The sequence below is a fragment of the Brachionichthys hirsutus genome, unplaced genomic scaffold (assembly GCF_040956055.1).
Source record: "Brachionichthys hirsutus isolate HB-005 unplaced genomic scaffold, CSIRO-AGI_Bhir_v1 contig_1010, whole genome shotgun sequence".
NCBI classification, from domain to species: Eukaryota; Metazoa; Chordata; class Actinopteri; order Lophiiformes; family Brachionichthyidae; genus Brachionichthys; species Brachionichthys hirsutus.
In genome coordinates, this window is record NW_027180782.1 from 210 (window position 1) to 24,066 (window position 23,857).

A 23,857-nucleotide genomic window follows, 5' to 3' on the forward strand; every position below is an offset into this window, starting at 1 on the left:
ACGGTCCAGATCGAGGGATGCGATTTATTTAGGTTAAACAAAAGAGGTGGTGGCGTTGGACCAAATTGATCAAAAACACGTCATTTACAATGGAAAAATATTATGGAATGTGTCTCAGTGGAAATTAATGTTGAGAAATCAAAAAATATATTTGTGTGTACAGAACCCTGGGAACAAATATCGATATATTCAAGGACAAATTATGAAAAATATAGACTGGAAACTCAATTAGTAATAAAATCATTTTTTTGTCTGTGGAGATCTAAATCCACATGGACAAATACAAACCTCAGATTCCTTAAACTCAGTGCTCTGTATGGGATTGTACCCTCAATCACACTCCCGGGTAGCATCACCACAACTACTGGTGCTAGTAGGGATGAGCAAGGGAGGGAAGCATCCTCTGAATAAATTATTCTAATGGAATGTTCCAGAGCACTCAGCATCTCTCACCACAATGAGGCCGGAACCTCAGGACAGCTATCACCAACTTCTCCAGCATGATTGTCAAAGTGAGTGTTTCTGTCTGATTATTAAAAAAAAGTTATTTTTCTCTGTGCGCCATATTTTTCCTTTGGAAATACGGACAATATTTATTAGTGGTGCTGCAGACTAGAGAGGCTGATTAAGTACCAATGCAGATGGAGAGACATAAACCAGTATAACATTGATTTTCTTGTCCTTGCTGGTGATCCCTGCATCCAGGTAAACTCAAATCACCAGCGGTCAAAGCTAAAGTTCTCTTTTATGTTAATGCAAACACACACACACACATCAACAGACATCTGCAACAGTATACGCTCTCCCTCCTTTCATCTTTAATGAAAAGCATATTCGGTTCTGCCTCTTCCACTGCACCACAGCGCCCACGCGCCCATTCAAATCCCAACGCCTCAAAAGAAACACACATTTGCAGAGCTGCAGGGCTGAGCTGAGGGAAACATTCATTATGAACACCAAAGAAGAGATGGGCACTGACACGATCTGTTCAGATGATTGGTGAATTACACTTAGTGAACAAAAAGCTTCACATCTCGGCACTGGATGGAGATTCAATTGCTGTGCGATTCAGGGCTGGTAGAGGGGGAGGAATGTAAAGATTTGAAGGAAATGGGTCATACTTTTTGCCAGGACGTGCATGCAGTTTATGTATTGGACGCCCACATGTTGCCCCTGAAGCCCGGGGCCCATTCTATAGGCAGCTCTGTGGTCGGCCTGCAATGCGGCACGTTTCACTGAATGGCGCTATCTCTGGGAGGCTCAGTATTAGCAGGATAAGTCCGTGTCAGACTTCGTGTCATGCTTCTTCTTTTGGCGCTGGAATGCCGTTCCTCTTTTTGACAATGGCTCGCTGTGTTTTCTTAATGTCTGCCAGTGTTGCTAATCTGAGGATTACTAGGAGTTCAACCTCAGGCACTGTTTCTCTGATGTCTGTGATGTGGACAACAGAGTACTAGTGCCATCTAATGCAGTGGAAGTGAACTGCTTATTGGAATGTTTTGCTTTTGTCTGACTTTAAATACAACATAAATCCATCACAGTCAAAAGTTAAACTATGCTGGATGGCAGGTCCACCTCAACAAAACCAGAAATGGCACAAAAGACAGTAACTTCATACTCATACAATACTTATACTGTATGATTACAGTAATCATTGAAGGATCTGTACCAAACATGGCGAGCTGTGGAACTCTTCAGTCTCCTATAATCCTTCATTTGAGCCCAGGTTTAATTCCTGACTGGGTTTAGGCAACAAAACCACTTTCAGATTACCAAAGATAATCAGATCAGGGCCAGACAAAGTAAAGCATTGTAATGAAGTGTATGTTCCTTTAACTCTGCTTAAATTCGGGTTTTTTTTTGTTTTAAAATACATTTTTATTGGACAAATATTTTATGATTATTAAATAAAATTTGTTAAATTGAAGTTATTGGATATATGTGTCGTGTCTCTCTTCACTGTTGCAGCAGTTTTGCAATTTGCAGACGGTCCCTTGGCAAAAACAATTAAACGTACATATCGGGCATGACGTTTTGTTTTTACTCCATTGGTTAACAAACATATTACTAAAAAGAAAATACTCAAATGTAAAATGCATAACATTTTGGTCTCGTCCGGGGTCGGCAGTACGATGACGTCATCAGCCCGCGACCAAACACAGCGTTGTCATTCACGCAGTTCCAGAGTCGTGCATTTCATGGCCTCACGAAGACCAGATTCCGGAACTGTTGTTGTTGTTTTTTAGATTAATGTGTGATTGTAAGACCTTTTAAAGCGCGTCTACCCTTTGAACGCGGAGAAGGGACGCCCAAGATAATGAGCAATATTTGACCGTAAGTGAAACTGTACAACCATATCCACCTCTTGAATGCATGCAACTCAACTTTATTTATAAAGCAATTTCAAACAACCGTAGCTGACACAAACTGCTGTACTGGCGTAGATTAAAACATAAACAAGTGGCACATATTAATAATAAATAAAAACAGGAAGCATAAATATGGAAAAAATAAGGAACGCTCTGAAGGCCACAGTCTCAAAGTTTAAATGACGCATTTGTTTGACTCTCTGTCATTAAATACATGGTATAATATGGTATAATGGTATAATACCTGCATAGCGAGCTTCATGCTTGATGCTATTTAATGAATGTTAAAATATAAAGATATTTCTTGTCAAAATGACCAGTAACTTCGGCATCTTCCGCAGTCACTCTGTTGTTGTTGTTTTTTGTATTTGTTTTTAGTGTGTTTAAACTTCAAAGTAAGTGTCACTTCCATTTTTTGATGACAAATACAAAAGTATTTGTGTCAGGAACCATCATGGCAAAATGCAAAAGAATTGCTCAAAATATACAGAGTAAAAATATAAAGTTAACATATACATAAATTCTACATTTAGGCTTTTAGATTTTTTTATATTTATACAACAGACAAGTTCTAAAATACCTGATTACATTTCAAATACAGTGATGACATCAATGGTTTATGTGTTGTCATTAGTATTTAAAATGTAACAGTTATATAGCATGAATATATGTAATGCAGCCTCATGGGTAGTGCGGTTAGCAGGAGCTAACGTAGCATTGCCAGTTTCTCCCTTGTGCCGGTCTCAAGCCCGGATAAATGCAGACCCCTGACAGGACAAGCCGAAAGTGCAGTAGTATTAGTAGTAGATTGCATGAATATATGTATAAATATATATAGATATATATATTTCTTTTTTTCCATAAAATGTATTTTAGGAAAAAAGGGAGGTGATTCTCTTTCTCTATTTATTTTAAATGCACACATTTTAAATTAACGGTACAATCAGCTGTAGCAGGTGAAAACATTAACTCACTTTCTTTTTACGTCTGCAGGTACTTCATAATTAAGAGAGTTAAAAAGCGACCAACGATTGCCTGCAAACGAATAACTGGAAGAACTGAGTGAAGGTCGATCATCAGGGAAGACTGTTAGATATCACCTGGAGACCCGAAATGAAGTTACACAGAATAAGTACGTATGTCCTTGCATGTCTATTTTTGTTTCATCACAGCAGCGTCCAATTCCTTCTGTTCTCTGTCCTCCAGATCGTCCACAGCAGCATGTCTGTAAGGAGGAGGAGGAGGAGGTTCCTGCTGATCAGCAGCTCTGGAAGGAGGAGATGAACTCCAGTGTGGACAAAGAGGAGCCAGAGCCCCCACGTGTGAAAGAGGAGCAGGAAGAAATCCCCACCAGTCAGGAGAGAGAGCGGCTTGGAGTGAAGCAGGAGACGGAAACCTTCATGTTGAGTCCTACTTGTGAAGAACAAGAACAAAGCAAAGATCAGACTCTGTACATGAACTCTGATGAAGACGCAGTATCAGAAGAGTCTGGAGTCAACATGCCCGTTATTAGCTCTGTGGTCGGAGCAGCAGACATCGACCAGCTGCTGTTCTCTAACAGCTGCCATGCGTCTGGAAGCCATGATGAAAGAGAAGAAACGTGTGAAGTGGACGTTACATTTGGGTCCACACTTCAATCCCACAGCAGAAAGAACAGGGAAGGGAGACCATATGTTTGCACGACCTCTTTCTGTAAAGAACAAATGCCAATTCGCACAGAGAGGAAATCTTACAGGTGTGAAGCATGTGGGAAACATTTCAGACAGAATAGTCATTTAACAGTCCACATGAGAACCCACACGGGTGAGAAGCCTTACAGCTGTGAAACATGTGGGAAGCATTTTCGACAGGGTAGTAAGCTGACAGTCCACATGAGAACCCACACAGATGAGAAGCCTTGCAGGTGTGAAATATGTGGGAAACATTTTAAATGGACCGATGGGTTGACGGTCCACATGAGAACCCACACAGGTGAGAAGCCTTACAGGTGTGAAACGTGTGGGAAGCATTTTAGGCAGGGTTGTCAGTTGACAGTCCACACGAGAACCCACACAGGTGAGAAACCTTACATGTGTGACACATGCGGGAAGCCTTTTAGACAGAGGAGTCAGTTGATAGTCCACACCAGGACCCACACAGGCGAGAAGCCTTACAGGTGTGAAACATGCGAGAAACATTTCATAGAAAGTGGTGCATTGACGGTCCACATGAGAACCCACACGGATGAGAAGCCTTACATGTGTGTAACATGTGGGAAGCATTTTAGAAGTCGCACACATTTGACAATCCACCTTAAAACCCACAAATTGCCAGTTATTGGCTCTGTGGTCGGAGCAGCAGACATCGACCAGCTGCTGTTCTCCAACAGCTGCCCTGTGTCTGCCAGCCATGATGAGAGAGGAGAAACGTGAAGAGGACGTTACATTTGGGTCCACACTTTAATCCCACAGCAGAAAGAACAGGGAAGGGAGACCATATGTTTGCACGACCTGTAGCAAAGCGTTTACAAAAAAAAAATCATGGCAATTCACACAGAGGGGAAACCTCTGAAACCAACTTCCTTGGGGTGGTGATGAATTATAAATTAACATGGAGGCAACATTGATTATATAAAAAGAAAAAATCAATAGCAATTTTGTACAAATCTAGAGATATATGAAATTACAAATGCTTGTATATTATCTATTGTTCACTTATACTCCTGTATATGTCGTATTGTGGAGATCAAATTTTTAAACAGCTGCAAACTCAATTGTTATAAAAATGATTTATTCGCCTTAATGTTAAAGCTGGTTATGATGATCACGCGAATCCATTGTTTATGAAGTCACAAACTTCAATGATTTGTTTTATTTTAAAATAATGCACATGCATGCACGCAATGAACTTAGTTTCAGTTTTGTTTTCAGAGGCTTTTCTGACAGAGGTGTTGGAGACAGAAATGAGGGACGCTGTCCTGCAGCATCTGTTTGAGACAGAAGAGAGGGACGCTGTCCTGCAGCATCTGTTTGAGACAGAAGAGAGGGACGCTGTCCTGCAGCATCTGTTTGAGACAGAAATGAGGGACGCTGTCCTGCAGCATCTGTTTGAGACAGAAATGAGATGCTGAGACATCTGTTTGAGACAGAAATGAGGGACGCTGTCCTGCAGCATCTGTTTGAGACAGAAATGAGATGCTGAGACATCTGTTTGAGACAGAAATGAGGGACGCTGTCCTGCAGCATCTGTTTGAGACAGAAATGAGGGACGCTGTCCTGCAGCATCTGTTTGAGACAGAAATGAGAGACGCTGTCCTGCAGCATCTGTTTGAGACAGAAATGAGGGACGCTGTCCTGCAGCATCTGTTTGAGACAGAAATGAGATGCTGAGACATCTGTTTGAGACAGAAATGAGATGCTGAGACATCTGTTTGAGACAGAAATGAGAGACGCTGTCCTGCAGCATCTGTTTGAGACAGAAATGAGATGCTGAGACATCTGTTTGAGACAGAAATGAGGGACGCTGTCCTGCAGCATCTGTTTGAGACAGAAATGAGATGCTGAGACATCTGTTTGAGACAGAAATGAGGGACGCTGTCCTGCAGCATCTGTTTGAGACAGAAATGAGATGCTGAGACATCTGTTTGAGACAGAAATGAGGGACGCTGTCCTGCAGCATCTGTTTGAGACAGAAATGAGGGACGCTGTCCTGCAGCATCTGTTTGAGACAGAAATGAGGGACGCTGTCCTGCAGCATCTGTTTGAGACAGAAGAGAGGGACGCTGTCCTGCAGCATCTGTTTGCTATTTTGACAAAAGCCTTTACAGATATTTCATATAAGTATCTGGAACTGCGCTAACTTGTGGAAAAAGAGTATAATATGTAATTTTTTAAGGATTTGTTTTAGCTTTATAAATTGGGATAGTTTATTTATATATATATATTATTTTATCATAAATTATGTTTTGAGGGGTGGCTTAAGATAAGATTTAGGGTAGGCAATATAAACATGCTTCAGCCTATACCTATTCAGTCATTGCCACCACACCTTAATGAATACTTTTGTTGTGGGCGTGTTATTCAGAATGCTTACTTGTGATTATTTTGCTACTACTTTTGGCTTGTCCCGCGGGGGGGTTGCCACAGCAAATCAATGTTCTCCACTCGACCCTGTCCTTTGCATCGTCCTCTTCTGGGTCCACCTCTAGCCCTGTTCCCTGGCAGTTCCATCAGCAACATCCTTCTCTCCTACGTCCCTCTTATTGTCTCATTTCTAATCCAATCCAACCTGGTCACTCCCAAGCCTGGTTGATACATGAGGTCCCTGGTGTTTGAGCAGAAACAGCTCTTCTGCATGTGGTGAATGAAAAAATACACGACCAGGTCACATCTCCAGCCTTTATTTTAAAATGTATCATCAGCCCGTGGCAAGGATTTAGTAGCCATTTAAACCAGAAGGCTGCAAATAAAAAAGACGAATGTGTATTACATGCATTTATTTTTTTGAAATTCTATTTTGCATGTAAAGTTATTAAATGTATAGTATTAAGCTTTGCATCAGGGGGTCGATTTTTTTAAATAAATGTCAATGTTGTCCCTCGACTTTATCCAAATTAAGCTCCCTCAAGTTATTGAATCAACTCTTTCCAGGGCCGCAGTCCGAAACGCCCCCGTAACTACTATACTGTACTTCAGTATGTGAGGGGGGGCCGCAGTCCGAAACGCCCCCGTAACTACTATACTGTACTTCAGTATGTGAGGGGGGGCCGCAGTCCGAAACGCCCCCGTAACTACTATACTGTACTTCAGTGTGTGAGGGGGGGCCGCAGTCTGAAACGCCCCTGTAACTACTATACTGTACTTCAGTATGTGGGGGGGGGGGGCGCAGTCTGAAACGCCCCTGTAACTACTATACTGTACTTCAGTATGTGAGGGGGCGCTGCAGTCCGAAACACCCCCGTAACTACTATACTGTACTTCAGTATGTCAGGGGGGCCGCAGTCTGAAACGCCCCTGTAACTTCTCCTGTACTTCAGTATGTCAGGGGGGCCGCAGTCTGAAACGCCCCTGTAACTTCTCCTGTACTTCAGTATGTCAGGGGGGGCCGCAGTCTGAAACGCCCCTGTAACTATTATACTGTACTTCAGTATGTGAGGGGGGGCCGCAGTCTTTCCAGCTGGGCTGATACCAGATGCCAGTGACTGTAATTTAATGCATTACAAACACAAAATCCATGTCAGGCTTCCATTTTCAACGATTTTTATTCAATTAGTCTTTTTTCCTTCTAATTGTACACTGGAATGTTAGGATTCCCCTTCAGTAATTTAGTTAAAAATGCTCATTGCAGTCATTTTCAACCCCATTTCACTTCCCACATAACCATAACTAAACCAAAACTTGCTGCGCACTACTGGAAAAACAAAATAGCATGAAATATAGATGTTGCATTTGAATGAAGTGAAGGATGGTTGGTGGACGTGCAGGGGGCGTGGAGCTGGGCTCCAGTGGTCCGTACTGACCCCCCACGTCAGGCGAGTGGGTTGAACAATCAGTCTCTGGTTTCTGCCCCCCCCCCCCCATCTGAAACACCTCCAGGAGTGTCGGATTAGGCAATGGGAGGCTACTCACCGCACCGTCAAACACCAGACCGAAGCATCACTCGGACAAAATGAGGATTGTGGCGTATTGGAAAAAGACAAATGGCTTCCCGGTGGGCGACTCCGCCCTGCAGTGGAGGATTGCTTTTAAAGTCCTGCTCTTCTCAAATCTTTATATAATGAATTGTCACAAGCGGGTGTTAAGCACAGTAAAAAAAAAAAAAAAGTGGTTAGACATGAAAGGACTGCAACAGCTTTTCTGTTAACCACGGACGTGACTGACAACATAACCGGGGTAGAAAGTAGTTTTGCCTTTCGGTGAAAAACCAATGCATCAAGCGCAGAAGGAAAAACAGCAAATTAACAACTTAAGTGATTGGCTTATGTTCAGGACAAACGGAAATCTGCAGTAATAAAGCACAGACGGCATCGATGAGCCGCTGCAGCGACGCTAGAGGAGGAGGCGAGCCGGTTCTCGGGGGATGTTGAACTACCAGAGCTTCTGCCCTGTTCTCCACCTCCTGCCAGGGCTCTACTCGGCGGATGAGGAGACGGCCGCTGGTCTCTTCTGTATTTCTGCAGTCATCCTCCCCTTGGTCTATGCGGTGACATAATCAGCACCGTCTTCCTGTGTGCGCTCTCTACAACTAACTCTACACTGATGATCCTCTCATACAAACATAAATACGCCACCGCTGCTGTTGCTCCACTGCAGAAAGAGGTTGTGCCCGACACAGTCTCTGAAATAGTATACAAAGGCGGGCAGGCAAGAAATCTGCAATCTTTCTCAGGAGCAATAGATTTACAATTTTTTTCTTTTTGATTCTGATGTTCTCTTTACATTTCTTTTTTTTTTTTTTTTACAGGATTTCATATTTGTCAACAACAAAGGAGGTTTCTGAAGAGAATTTAACGGGGCCGTCACCGTCGATGTACGTCACCTTGGAAACCTGTGGAAGAGAGAGCAGGTTGGTCACCAGGAACATCTGCATGACTGTTCAGGTGGTCGTCACTAGAAGGCGGAGTTACGTTCAGAAAACCCCGTCGCTAAACGACACTCCCCGTTGACCGACGTTTTGTGTCCCCCCGCCTCTCCTCTCATCTCATCTCATCAGTGGTATCGAACATCACTAGTAGAGTAATACGCCACACTCCAAAAAGGTTAATGTGTCTGGAGTGCGCCATCTGTTGGGGAAACACGGGCATTACAGGGAATTTAAATTAATGATAGAACATGAACAAGTTCGGCGGGCCGGATTAAGAGACAGACGGGCCATATATGGCCCGCGGGCCGTAGTTTGCCATGCTTGGGATATATCCTTGTTTTGAAGCAGCTTCACAAAGAGCTACACCTTTTCTCGTCCTGATGTTGCTTGCGGTCGCCATCTTGAATACTGAAATAACTTCCTCAAATAGCCTCAAGCAAGTTTACGAAAAAAACACAGATTCAAAATATTTGGTCGACACGTGACCGTCCGTTGATTATTAGCCGAACTCAGTTCAGAATAATCCGTCATTGCCAATGGCGTGATAGAAAATCGGCCTGTCCGTCTGTCTTGATGCGTGAGAAAAAATTATCTGGGTGAAAAAGAAAGTAATTTGGGGAAGCAAAAAGCTTATTATATCTTTCAGATGCACATTTATGGTATTTTAGGTTGAAAGTCGTACGAAATACACAATAGGCGTATTTCTGGTAGTCGTGGAAGCCACCTTTCAGGTCGTGGCTCAGGTAACTCACACCGCAGCACTTAAAGCCAACTTCAACCACCTCAGTGGAGAAGAAACCCCAGCGTTGGTCAGTTCCTGTCCGTCTCGCGTCTTTCCCCACCCCACTGAGACGGCGTAGAGGCCAATAAATCCCGAGTAAAGGCCAGAGGAATCACAGTTTTCCATCAAAAACACACTCATTCCAGATATTCTGCTTTCCCCCCCCACCCACCCACCCACCCACCCCCACCCACCTGGATGTCACAGTAGTTGCGCTTGGACACAAAGGAGACACTGATGGGAAAGAAATCATTGGGTTGTCCAGCAACGCTGAACTCCAGGCTGCCAGTCTTGTTGTTGGCATCGATGACGGGGAGGCACCATTCCAGGATGTTCCGCCTGCTGTCATGTTTGTACTCCCCATCCAGGTCACCAATCACAGGAGCTCCCACACCAGACCTGCAGAGGATTCACGGAGTAACACAAGTTACTTTCACGGGACAAGAATCAGCGTACATGCAAACACAGTAATACCTTGGACATACGAGTAGAAATCGTTCCTGGGCCGAGATCGTAACTCAAGTCGACCGTATGTCAAATACCACACATACACACGCAAAGTGATATAATAAATTATATACAGCATTACTGGAATATAAAACGGGGTTTCATGTTGAGTTTTACCTTTGAGACAGACGATAGCGCTAACAGCGGAGGAGAGAGAGAGAGAGAGAGAGAGATGGCCGGAACGTAACACTTTATGCAGTACTTGTACCTTACAGGTACTACATGAACTTAGACATAGTAGTTCTGCCTCTGGAATGCTTTGTGTTCTTGACAGCCTCCTTCTGGTTGAGGATTGTACACATCTTCGATGTACTCAGCTCGTACCGGCGTGTCCCATCACTTACGGACGCCACGATAATTTCATGCTTCATCTCCATCGTCATCATCGTGCGTTTTTCTCCTCACCGCTCGCTTTCTTTGGACCCTTCACTTCTAAAGACTACTCAAGATACATCCAGAATCGCTGAACGAGTGGAGCGCGCGCGCATCTCAAAGCAAAACGCTGCTCGCAGGCCGGCTCGTATCTCTGAACACTCGTACGTCGAGGTATTACTGCACACAGCAAAGACAGCGCTCCGGTGCTTACGGTACAGGGATGGTGATCGCCACGTCGTTCAGCTCCAGGTTCTCCTCCTGCAGCTCATACTCGATGTTGACATCGCAGCCACTGCCACTCTCTGAAGGCCAGCAGTTTACTGTGGGACGAGCAGCTCTTGAGCAGCGCGAAGGAAACTTTAAACCGGCCCAGTCCCAGTGCACAACTTACTAGTGAGTGGGATGAGGGCTTCGTCTGTGGTCTGTAGTCTCCACTTGAGCACGCCGACATCGTTGTTGAGAGGAAACGACTTCTCTGGGTTCTTCAGGGCAATCACAGACTCGGCTGTGAACAGCTTCTTGTCCACATTGGGATGCGTCTGTGGGCGGGTCCGGTGTTAGTGCCCAACGGGCCAGCCATTCTCAACTCCAGAGGGCCCGTCTAGCGGTTCAATGAAGCAGTTCGGATGTTCTCCCCGTGTCCGCATGGGGGTTCTCCGGGTTCCTCCCACGCCCAATTAAGCTGAAATGGCTGCTCCAAATCGCCCGTAGTGTGCGAGTGTGTACTGTCTCTGTGCGTGGGTCACATCCCAGCCTGCTGTGGGCGTGAGGGAGGCCACATCGCAGGACCACACAGAGACAGACAACCACTCACACACACACTCACACACACACACACACACATTTGTGACCAATTCTCCTAAATTGCGTGTTTTTGGAGGTGGGAGGAAACCAGAGAGAACCCACGAGGACACGGGGAGATCACAAACGCTGCACAGATAGGACTAGAAGCCCGCACCTCGTTGCTGTGTGGTGCCAGCGCTAACCACTCCGCCACCGTGCTGCCTAAGCCAAAGATTGTTGACTTAACTTGCAGAGCGTAAATTCAGCACGAGACTTAAAATGGTGCAGGAAATGGGCTTTCTCATGTGGTTGTATTATGTTCATAAGATTTACAGATTTATCTTTTTAAACAGAATGAATGCATGGGGGGGGGGGGGCAGCGTAATAGTAAGCATATGAAGAATTGCTGGATGATACTAGTGAATAAATAAAATGTATCCATTTATTTACAGTCTCCAGCTTCGACCTACTTGCAGCTGTAATCCTTTGTTGTCATTGTTGTTGAGAATGAGGCGGATGCGTCCATTCTTGTCATCAATGACTCGGAGAGTCACCATGCCCAGAACCTCCATGTTCTGAAGGCCCCCGTCGCGGCCGCAAGTCAGCGAGATCTTCTCCTCCACACGCAGATGGACGCTGCAAGAGAAGACGCATCCACGCACACACACAATGTACTCGACATAGAAGGTACTCAACACAAGACGCCAGTGGGTCACGTGTGAGAGCGCGTCATGTTCTAGAATGGAAAGTGTGGCAGTGTGTAATAAGCAGTTTGGTTCTTCCCGTCACTGTGATGCATTCTACAGAACAAACAAGCAGCAATGAGATGCATCCCATGGTCTACCGCGGTGGGCACCAACCGTTAACACATGCACGACGGGTCCGTACCTCTCCACGTTGACCGGTGGCGGTAACGCTTTAGACACATCGGAGCCCCTCTTTCCTGTGGTGGGCATAATGGTTTCGCCTTCGGACTTGAGCTTGTCCACAAAGTTGTCCACCTCTTTGCCTTTAGCGCCTAGTTTGAGAGCCTTACTGGGTCCACTGGGTCTGGAAGAAGACGTGGTACCGCCGAGGTGTTGGTGTAACATAACATAACGGCAACAACAAAAAAAGGACCTTAAACATGTGACATTTGGATGCCTTGGAGTCATACCTGATTGGAGCTGCCGTGATCTTGGGCTTTTCGGGCTCCGCCATGGTGTCTGTAATGATGGACCCTGAAGAGATGCTGCTCAGGCCAGCGCTGCCGAACCCCCCGAAAGCTGGCACCTTCTTTCCAGAGCGCTCGGCATCCCTCCTGGCCTGCTGCAGCTCCTTGGCCTTCCTCCTCATCTCGGCCTTGGCCTCTCTTTCCTGTGTCTGAGGGATGACACGATTCACATGTGGTTACAAACTGATGAAAATGCGTCGCAAAATTCAGTTGAGGTAATTTTCAATGACAAAAATAAGGTACCTAACCCCCCCCCCCCCCCCCTAAAATGTTCTCAACGTATTACGACTATTCTCAGAATTGATCAATTTGAATTAAAATCATCACAATTCCACTGAAATAAAAAGCCATCTGTGGAATAATGAACGCACTTCAATTTGAATCTTCTGTATTATGAATCCTTTTTTCTGATGATTCTGAGACAGAAGTTTGATTTTCAGAAGCTGTCAGTCATAATTAACAAACATTAAAACAAAAAAAGGCTTGAAATATTTTGGTGAATGTGATATTAATTACAAAATATACAAATGCGTCACCATAACACTGTCTGTGCTCAGACTGCTGCCCCGGATAGGCGGCGGAAGATGGATTATTGCAGACGTAATCAGAAGCACATGTAAAATCCAGTTCCTGTATATGATGTAAAAATGAAACACACTCACAAAAGTGTCATATTACCTCTCTGACAGCACGGAAAACCTTCTCCTCGTGCGAGTCCATCTCTGTGAATGTGCGGATTTGAGCAAGGTTTACGTTCTCTCTGTATCCGAGAGCCACAATCTCATCAAAGGCAAAGATCAGGTCAAAACAGTGCTCTGATATTTCACTCTCCTCCAGCACACGACAGTATTCTGGGATCTGGAAGGGGAGCAACAAAACATTGCCACAAATTAAGCAGCGCACACATTTAGCACATCTTGAAGTGGGTCGGGGTTGAACTTCACACCATCATCATCATCGTACTAATGGCGTCTGGCTGTGGAAATTGGCCCTCGGTTTCGGTCTCAGTTTGGCTAATTCTTAAAAAGTTGAGTCTCGGTTTCATAGAATAATACATTTGTAAATGACTCACAACCTGTGAAAAACTTGGAACATAAATTGTTACATAAACAACAAAATGTACTACTTTAACAAAACATTATAAAAGTGATTCAGCCTTAGTTAAGCAGTAACAAAAAATGATAAACATAATACCCGTTTTTGCTCTTTTTCTCGTTGAGAGCTTTATTCAGCTGTATTACTTCAATCTTTCGATGTGCTTGTGTTGCCGTACTGCAATAAGATTGGAACATTGAAGGTGTATGCTGTCAGTTATTTAAAAAAATCGTTATCGGTAAGTCAGGCTTTTTAAGGATCGGTGATCGGGCAGAAAAATTGCCATCGGTGCACTCCTACTCCTAAATGCAGTTTTGGAATATAAAGTCAACAAATAAGCACAAAGCGCCTGGACCGTTGTTTACGACAACACAGGTTTCATGCTGTTTCTGAATGTAAACCCAGGTCGCACATCGTCAGAGCAGTTTAGGTCCGTTTCAAAACCTAAAACCCCGGTTACTAACGTCCACACACCAAAGGAGTTTTCAAAAGTCTTCAGTTTTTAGAAACCATCGTTTTTAGTGACAGAAATCTGTGGTTTCGTGTGCATGATAGGCCAAATCGTAGAAAAATATTTTGTCAGATACCCGGCTGTACTTAGACCTGCCTTTAATATGCACCAAGATGCGAGAGACACCATTCTGACAGGTCTCAATGAAGAGATGCTTTCAGCACCGATTGATTACAACTACCGATAGTAATAGTTTATTGATTGCTCTCTTTCTTCGCACTAATATGTGACAATGCTCACTTTAAAAATCACCAAAATATCACGCAAAAATAATTTCTGCATACCCTAGTTTTAATTAGTGTTGCATTACTAACAGCACACACACACACACACGCTGCAGTTTCACATGGAGGTCGCTATCTGATGTGAATACATGCCAAAATGCTCTGACTCTAAATTCATCAGCATCACCACTTCCTCATGCTTTGGATTCGTATAATCACTTCCTGGGGTCTAACGCCATGCAATGAGAAGACGCTTACTGCAGTCCTCTGGTGAAGATCAGCTCTCTGCAGGAATAAAGACACCCAGAGGTAAGGCAGGACGGCCGATGGAGAAACGGACAAGCGACTGGGACGTACTGGACGTTGGGCTGGGAGTAAAGGGGGTTGAACAGAGTGTGCTGTGCTGGCCTGATTACACTCTGAATGGAATGAGCTCACATAACAAAGGATTTATTATCACTAGCTGAAGAGCTGCTGTGGTCTGAGAACTCTGAGCAGCCGTTTCTCTGCCAGGCGCCCCAAAAATACGCCCGATCTCTGCGTCGGTCGGGAGGTTCAAACAACAGCGGGTCTTCGGTCCCATAATGCAGCTAGTGTTTCAGGGAAATGCCACAATTCACAGGCCCAGGAATTCAAGTTCCCCACTCCAACTGCTTTCCTCCGACGCAAATGGTTACTGCATGATTTGGAGTGAAAGAGCTTCATTACGTTTGCATTTGCCGGATTTCATTAACAGATGATTGTGATATGATGAAATGAAATACAAAGTCAGATGAAGTAGAGGGTTATGGAGAGCGTTGACTTTTGTGCCTTTTTGATTTGGGGCGTGGCTCAGGTCAGGTCAAAAGGTTGTCGTCCACTTATCAGAAGGTTGGTGGATCAAACCCAGTCCACATACTAATGTACCCTTGAGCAAGACGCTTCACCCCAGTTTACCACCCGGGTGCCATAAGGGCGGCTCACTGCTGCTTGGGAGGGGTGGTATTGTATTCTTCTTCTTCTCCAACAACATGCTAAGAGGTCCCACTGCAGTCCCACCTGGTCCACCGAACATCAGCCTATCTGTGCTGCTGACGACCCAAGGAAACACCTCCAGTGACCCCCAGGACCATTGGATTACTGTGAACCCTTCTCTTATTAGTCCGGACTGTCTCTAAAACCGTTCTGAATCATGCTGATGTCAGCTCAGAGACCTGTCCCATTATCATCAGCAGCTTCTATCAATTAATGAATGAACTTTCTGTGGTTTCCTGAATTGTTGGACATTTATTTCTGTTTTGCTCTTTACCTTACCTGTTTTCAAATAAAGGTGGTCCTCACTTAACGAATCGGAGTTATGACAGGCTTTCCAAAATGTAAAAGTATGTGTTTAGCGTTGTTAGGACAAGCGGAATGCCCTGGCTGCAGGCCGAGTTGTGAGTGAGTATATTTTTTCTACGGTGGTGGCCTATCATCCGCACAAAACTGCATATTTCTGTTACTAAAAACGAAGGTTTTTGAAAACTCCAGCCAAAATGGAGGTTTTTGGAAAACTCCATTCACGCGTGTGCGTGTGGACGCCTGCAAACGGAGCTTCAGGTTTCACTGCCTGCGATAAAAAACTGCTCTGCGCTGACGTGACGTGCGACCCGTGTAGGAGGGGGTAATCAGGTTGTTGTTTGAGCTCCCTCTAGTGTTGTGGCTGTGGGCGTCACTAAATCTTTGAAGGTGTTTAGTCAGGTATGCAGGGATTGAGCATTCTCATATATATGTGTACCGGTATATATACACAGTGTAAATGGCCTATATGTATGCAAATATAAATCATTTTTTGACAACACAAAATGTCAGCCAAGTTTTCAGTCAACGGGATCTTCGGAACAATTAATTGAGGACCAGATGTAATTTGTTTCAATATTATATATCTTTCTTCCATTAAAGGTTTCATCTTCCTTTTCCCTGCGCTATAATTGGCTGACTGATATCACCTGTGTCTCATCACCTTCTCCTCTCAGCTTACCCCCTGTATTTCCCTTGTGTGTGTGTTGTTGTTGTTTTTATCCCAGTAAATTGACTTAGTTTGGATTATTTTCCGGTCCCTCTGTTTTTGTCTCAGAGTTCTTACTTTGCATAGTTTTGATTCAATCTCCTGTTTGCCTTATGCTGCTGCAGGATGGATTGATGTTTATATACTGGACTTTTAATATTACATTACCTGTACAGGTGTCCTGGGTCGTCATGAACGTAACAATTATAGCAAGAAATAAAAAATATATATACTTAAAACCTAGTCAGCAAACTATTCTAGAAAAGGAAAGAATCCTGCCAACTGTCTGACACTGATTACATGCACACACACACACACACACACACACACACACACACACACCAGCCTTTAATCTAAAATGTGGGACGCGTCTACTTTACCTGAGAGAGTGAAGGTTGTGTGAGCCTGAGTCTGATTGTTGATCGGAATACTCCGGTAGCACGGCAGGAATGAACACACAAACACACACTCAGATAGGATCGTCAGACTGCTGCCGGTGATCCTGAGAGGAAGCTCCGTCGCCTCCCTCATGTGTCGCCTCTCTCCCTCTGCTGACACACTCCCTGTCAAAACACACACTGGGCCGAAGCCATGTGGCTGCTGACACACAGTCTGGCTGTCGGTTCCCTCCCTCTGCCTCCTTCTTCTTTGGCATCACATAAATTCCTCAAACACACGCACCCTCTCTCTCTCTCTCTCTCACTGCTTTCCTGTCAGGTCAGGCTCGCCCCACCACGCCACTACAAGGCAGCCATTCTTTTGGATGAAGAACTGCTGTGTTGTTGGCAAGAACCTGCAGGAATTTCCGTCTCCAGCCGGACTCATAGGTAAACAGGGTGGGATGCAGTGCAGAGAACGTCACATTGGAACTACTGTGAATGCATCCAGATGGTCTCAGAAACATGCTTCATGGTGTGTGGTGGTGGAAACTGTGCTCAAAAAGCAACATTCATCATCGACTTGCTCTACGCCAGTGGAAAGTTGAATGAAGTGTTTTATTAATCTACAATTATTTCTGGAGCTTCACAGAAGAGTTAATGTTTCCCGTTAAGGACTGAGGAAGACTGGGAAACCGTTTATCATGCAGCTATTGCTGTTCAGACTGAGTTCCCAGAGATGGGAAAAGACAGACCATCTTGACCTCTGCAGAGTCAATGACCTGACATCCATCCATCCATGTTTGTTTATTTGTTTTGGTTTGGGGTTTTAGGCAGGGTGACACAGAAACTAAATGCTGATCTAAGACATTTGTGAAGCGTCACCTTTAGGGATGAGATGGCAGGAGCTCATCTCCCACAGGGACTTGACTTGGGAACTGGAGGGTGGCTGGTTCAAGTCCAGTGTGCACCAGTATGTACTGTGGACTGGTAAAGGTGCCAGTTATCCCTCTCCTAAACACTTAAGCAAGACAACAAAGCCTTAGTTGTAGAATTGTATAATGAAATAATTATAAAACAAAATAACATTAAAAAACAGACTTCTTTCGTGATGTGCAGTGTGCACAGCTTCATCTGGAAAATCTTGGAGGTTCTACGTCCCACTGAGAAAAGGGGACACTTTTACAGTTAAGTGACTCCTAGCCTGCTTTGAGGATGTCAAAGCCTGGTGGGCCCTGTCGTTGCTAATTCTTTTTTTTAATAAAGATAGGAGTCTCAGAGTTGTCTTTTGTTTTATTTTATTAAATTAGTAATTAATTAAAGCAGCTTTGGGCACATATCATGACAAGCAACTGCAGGCTGGTTGCATGAGTGTGCAAAGATTCAAAGTAGCAGGTGTGAACATGTGAATTTCAGCATAAGAGGAAGGGGTGGGGTGAGTGAGAGGTTAGGTCAGAACAAAACATTTATTCTTCCCTGTATCCCATGAGACATAAACATGTTTCAAGGCTGTCGGGGGAAGCGTCCCCGCCATCTGGAGACAAGGCAAAGGGAATGTCGAGCAAACAGTCATTCAGAAAACAGTCAGAAAGTGATGTCTCTCTGAAAACCTTTGATTCCACAGAACACAGGGCTCACTCAATTGAACATGGTATGAACAAAGTAACTACTTCACAGAGTAACACATTACCAGTAGTGATATAGACAAAACATTTACAATTATGCACTTAAACAGCAGAAGTCTCCGTACAAATAACTCTAAAATCCAAGAATGCTTGAAACAGTACAATAAAGAATTCTCAATCATAGCAGCTTCAGAGACCTGGCTGAATGAAGCACAAACCTCGACGGTCCAGATCGAGGGATGCGATTTATTTAGGTTAAACAAAAGAGGTGGTGGCGTTGGACCAAATTGATCAAAAACACGTCATTTACAATGGAAAATATTATGGAATGTGTCTCAGTGGAAATTAATGTTGAGAAATCAAAAAATATATTTGTGTGTACAGAACCCTGGGAACAAATATCGATATATTCAAGGACAAATTATGAAAAATATAGACTGGAAACTCAATTAGTAATAAAATCATTTTTTTGTCTGTGGAGATCTAAATCCACATGGACAAATACAAACCTCAGATTCCTTAAACTCAGTGCTCTGTATGGGATTGTACCCTCAATCACACTCCCGGGTAGCATCACCACAACTACTGGTGCTAGTAGGGATGAGCAAGGGAGGGAAGCATCCTCTGAATAAATTATTCTAATGGAATGTTCCAGAGCACTCAGCATCTCTCACCACAATGAGGCCGGAACCTCAGGACAGCTATCACCAACTTCTCCAGCATGATTGTCAAAGTGAGTGTTTCTGTCTGATTATTAAAAAAAAGTTATTTTTCTCTGTGCGCCATATTTTTCCTTTGGAAATACGGACAATATTTATTAGTGGTGCTGCAGACTAGAGAGGCTGATTAAGTACCAATGCAGATGGAGAGACATAAACCAGTATAACATTGATTTTCTTGTCCTTGCTGGTGATCCCTGCATCCAGGTAAACTCAAATCACCAGCGGTCAAAGCTAAAGTTCTCTTTTATGTTAATGCAAACACACACACACACATCAACAGACATCTGCAACAGTATACGCTCTCCCTCCTTTCATCTTTAATGAAAAGCATATTCGGTTCTGCCTCTTCCACTGCACCACAGCGCCCACGCGCCCATTCAAATCCCAACGCCTCAAAAGAAACACACATTTGCAGAGCTGCAGGGCTGAGCTGAGGGAAACATTCATTATGAACACCAAAGAAGAGATGGGCACTGACACGATCTGTTCAGATGATTGGTGAATTACACTTAGTGAACAAAAAGCTTCACATCTCGGCACTGGATGGAGATTCAATTGCTGTGCGATTCAGGGCTGGTAGAGGGGGAGGAATGTAAAGATTTGAAGGAAATGGGTCATACTTTTTGCCAGGACGTGCATGCAGTTTATGTATTGGACGCCCACATGTTGCCCCTGAAGCCCGGGGCCCATTCTATAGGCAGCTCTGTGGTCGGCCTGCAATGCGGCACGTTTCACTGAATGGCGCTATCTCTGGGAGGCTCAGTATTAGCAGGATAAGTCCGTGTCAGACTTCGTGTCATGCTTCTTCTTTTGGCGCTGGAATGCCGTTCCTCTTTTTGACAATGGCTCGCTGTGTTTTCTTAATGTCTGCCAGTGTTGCTAATCTGAGGATTACTAGGAGTTCAACCTCAGGCACTGTTTCTCTGATGTCTGTGATGTGGACAACAGAGTACTAGTGCCATCTAATGCAGTGGAAGTGAACTGCTTATTGGAATGTTTTGCTTTTGTCTGACTTTAAATACAACATAAATCCATCACAGTCAAAAGTTAAACTATGCTGGATGGCAGGTCCACCTCAACAAAACCAGAAATGGCACAAAAGACAGTAACTTCATACTCATACAACACTTATACTGTATGATTACAGTAATCATTGAAGGATCTGTACCAAACATGGCGAGCTGTGGAACTCTTCAGTCTCCTATAATCCTGCATTTGAGCCCAGGTTTGATTCCTGACTGGGTTTAGGCAACAAAACCACTTTCAGATTACCAAAGATAATCAGATCAGGGCCAGACAAAGTAAAGCATTGTAATGAAGTGTATGTTCCTTTAACTCTGCTTAAATTCGGGGTTTTTTTGTTTTAAAATACATTTTTATTGGACAAATATTTTATGATTATTAAATAAAATTTGTTAAATTGAAGTTATTGAATATATGTGTCGTGTCTCTCCTCACTGTTGCAGCAGTTTTGCAATTTGCAGACGGTCCCTTGGCAAAAACAATTAAACGTACATATCGGGCATGACGTTTTGTTTTTACTCCATTGGTTAACGAACATATTACTAAAAAGAAAATACTCAAATGTAAAATGCATAACATTTTGGTCTCGTCCGGGGTCGGCAGTACGATGACGTCATCAGCCCGCGACCAAACACAGCGTTGTCATTCACGCAGTTCCAGAGTCGTGCATTTCATGGCCTCACGAAGACCAGATTCCGGAACTGTTGTTGTTGTTTTTTAGATTAATGTGTGATTGTAAGACCTTTTAAAGCGCGTCTACCCTTTGAACGCGGAGAAGGGACGCCCAAGATAATGAGCAATATTTGACCGTAAGTGAAACTGTACAACCATATCCACGTCTTGAATGCATGCAACTCAACTTTATTTATAAAGCAATTTCAAACAACCGTAGCTGACACAAACTGCTGTACTGGCGTAGATTAAAACATAAACAAGTGGCACATATTAATAATAAATAAAAACCGGAAGCATAAATATGGAAAAAATAAGGAACGCTCTGAAGGCCACAGTCTCAAAGTTTAAATGACGCATTTGTTTGACTCTCTGTCATTAAATACATGGTATAATATGGTATAATGGTATAATACCTGCATAGCGAGCTTCATGCTTGATGCTATTTAATGAATGTTAAAATATAAAGATATTTCTTGTCAAAATGACCAGTAACTTCGGCATCTTCCGCAGTCACTCTGTTGTTGTTGTTTTTTGTATTTGTTTTTAGTGTGTTTAAACTTTAAAGTAAGTGTCACTTCCATTTTTTGATGACAAATACAAAAGTATTTGTGTCAGGAACCATCATGGCAAAATGCAAAAGAATTGCTCAAAATATACAGAGTAAAAATATAAAGTTAACATATACATAAATTCTACATTTAGGCTTTTAGATTTTTTTATATTTATACAACAGACAAGTTCTAAAATACCTGATTACATTTCAAATACAGTGATGACATCAATGGTTTATGTGTTGTCATTAGTATTTAAAATGTAACAGTTATATAGCATGAATATATGTAATGCAGCCTCATGGGTAGTGCGGTTAGCAGGAGCTAACGTAGCATTGCCAGTTTCTCCCTTGTGCCGGTCTCAAGCCCGGATAAATGCAGACCCCTGACAGGACAAGCCGAAAGTGCAGTAGTATTAGTAGTAGATTGCATGAATATATGTATAAATATATATAGATATATATATTTCTTTTTTTCCATAAAATGTATTTTAGGAAAAAAGGGAGGTGATTCTCTTTCTCTATTTATTTTAAATGCACACATTTTAAATTAACGGTACAATCAGCTGTAGCAGGTGAAAACATTAACTCACTTTCTTTTTACGTCTGCAGGTACTTCATAATTAAGAGAGTTAAAAAGCGACCAACGATTGCCTGCAAACGAATAACTGGAAGAACTGAGTGAAGGTCGATCATCAGGGAAGACTGTTAGATATCACCTGGAGACCCGAAATGAAGTTACACAGAATAAGTACGTATGTCCTTGCATGTCTATTTTTGTTTCATCACAGCAGCGTCCAATTCCTTCTGTTCTCTGTCCTCCAGATCGTCCACAGCAGCATGTCTGTAAGGAGGAGGAGGAGGAGGTTCCTGCTGATCTGCAGCTCTGGAAGGAGGAGATGAACTCCAGTGTGGACAAAGAGGAGCCAGAGCCCCCACGTGTGAAAGAGGAGCAGGAAGAAATCCCCACCAGTCAGGAGAGAGAGCGGCTTGGAGTGAAGCAGGAGACGGAAACCTTCATGTTGAGTCCTACTTGTGAAGAACAAGAACAAAGCAAAGATCAGACTCTGTACATGAACTCTGATGAAGACGCAGTATCAGAAGAGTCTGGAGTCAACATGCCCGTTATTAGCTCTGTGGTCGGAGCAGCAGACATCGACCAGCTGCTGTTCTCTAACAGCTGCCATGCGTCTGGAAGCCATGATGAAAGAGAAGAAACGTGTGAAGTGGACGTTACATTTGGGTCCACACTTCAATCCCACAGCAGAAAGAACAGGGAAGGGAGACCATATGTTTGCACGACCTCTTTCTGTAAAGAACAAATGCCAATTCGCACAGAGAGGAAATCTTACAGGTGTGAAGCATGTGGGAAACATTTCAGACAGAATAGTCATTTAACAGTCCACATGAGAACCCACACGGGTGAGAAGCCTTACAGCTGTGAAACATGTGGGAAGCATTTTCGACAGGGTAGTAAGCTGACAGTCCACATGAGAACCCACACAGATGAGAAGCCTTGCAGGTGTGAAATATGTGGGAAACATTTTAAATGGACCGATGGGTTGACGGTCCACATGAGAACCCACACAGGTGAGAAGCCTTACAGGTGTGAAACGTGTGGGAAGCATTTTAGGCAGGGTTGTCAGTTGACAGTCCACACGAGAACCCACACAGGTGAGAAACCTTACATGTGTGACACATGTGGGAAGCCTTTTAGACAGAGGAGTCAGTTGATAGTCCACACCAGGACCCACACAGGCGAGAAGCCTTACAGGTGTGAAACATGCGAGAAACATTTCATAGAAAGTGGTGCATTGACGGTCCACATGAGAACCCACACGGATGAGAAGCCTTACATGTGTGTAACATGTGGGAAGCATTTTAGAAGTCGCACACATTTGACAATCCACCTTAAAACCCACAAATTGCCAGTTATTGGCTCTGTGGTCGGAGCAGCAGACATCGACCAGCTGCTGTTCTCCAACAGCTGCCCTGTGTCTGCCAGCCATGATGAGAGAGGAGAAACGTGAAGAGGACGTTACATTTGGGTCCACACTTTAATCCCACAGCAGAAAGAACAGGGAAGGGAGACCATATGTTTGCACGACCTGTAGCAAAGCGTTTACAAAAAAAAAATCATGGCAATTCACACAGAGGGGAAACCTCTGAAACCAACTTCCTTGGGGTGGTGATGAATTATAAATTAACATGGAGGCAACATTGATTATATAAAAAGAAAAAATCAATAGCAATTTTGTACAAATCTAGAGATATATGAAATTACAAATGCTTGTATATTATCTATTGTTCACTTATACTCCTGTATATGTCGTATTGTGGAGATCAAATTTTTAAACAGCTGCAAACTCAATTGTTATAAAAATGATTTATTCGCCTTAATGTTAAAGCTGGTTATGATGATCACGCGAATCCATTGTTT

General features: G+C 43.5%; 2 protein-coding genes across 2 annotated transcripts; one reads left to right on the forward strand and one right to left on the reverse strand.

Moving 5' to 3' along the window:
* Positions 1 to 3,575: 3,575 nt before the first annotated feature.
* LOC137916697 (zinc finger protein ZFP2-like) lies at positions 3,576 to 23,634 on the forward strand (the record flags this gene model as incomplete). Its single annotated transcript, XM_068759665.1, has 2 exons — positions 3,576 to 4,608; positions 22,772 to 23,634. Coding segments are annotated over 2 exons (1,709 nt in total), but the record flags the coding sequence as incomplete, so codon positions are not given.
* Positions 7,590 to 13,366, reverse strand: LOC137916696 (coatomer subunit delta-like). Its single transcript, XM_068759664.1, has 8 exons — positions 13,268 to 13,366; positions 12,533 to 12,738; positions 12,265 to 12,426; positions 11,847 to 12,012; positions 10,985 to 11,132; positions 10,805 to 10,913; positions 9,906 to 10,110; positions 7,590 to 8,894 (listed from the first exon to the last, which is right to left on the reverse strand). The coding sequence occupies exons 1-8, from the start codon at positions 13,307 to 13,309 to the stop codon at positions 8,805 to 8,807; spliced, it is 1,128 nt and encodes a 375-aa protein (XP_068615765.1). The 5' UTR covers positions 13,310 to 13,366; the 3' UTR covers positions 7,590 to 8,804.
* Positions 23,635 to 23,857: the final 223 nt, after the last annotated feature.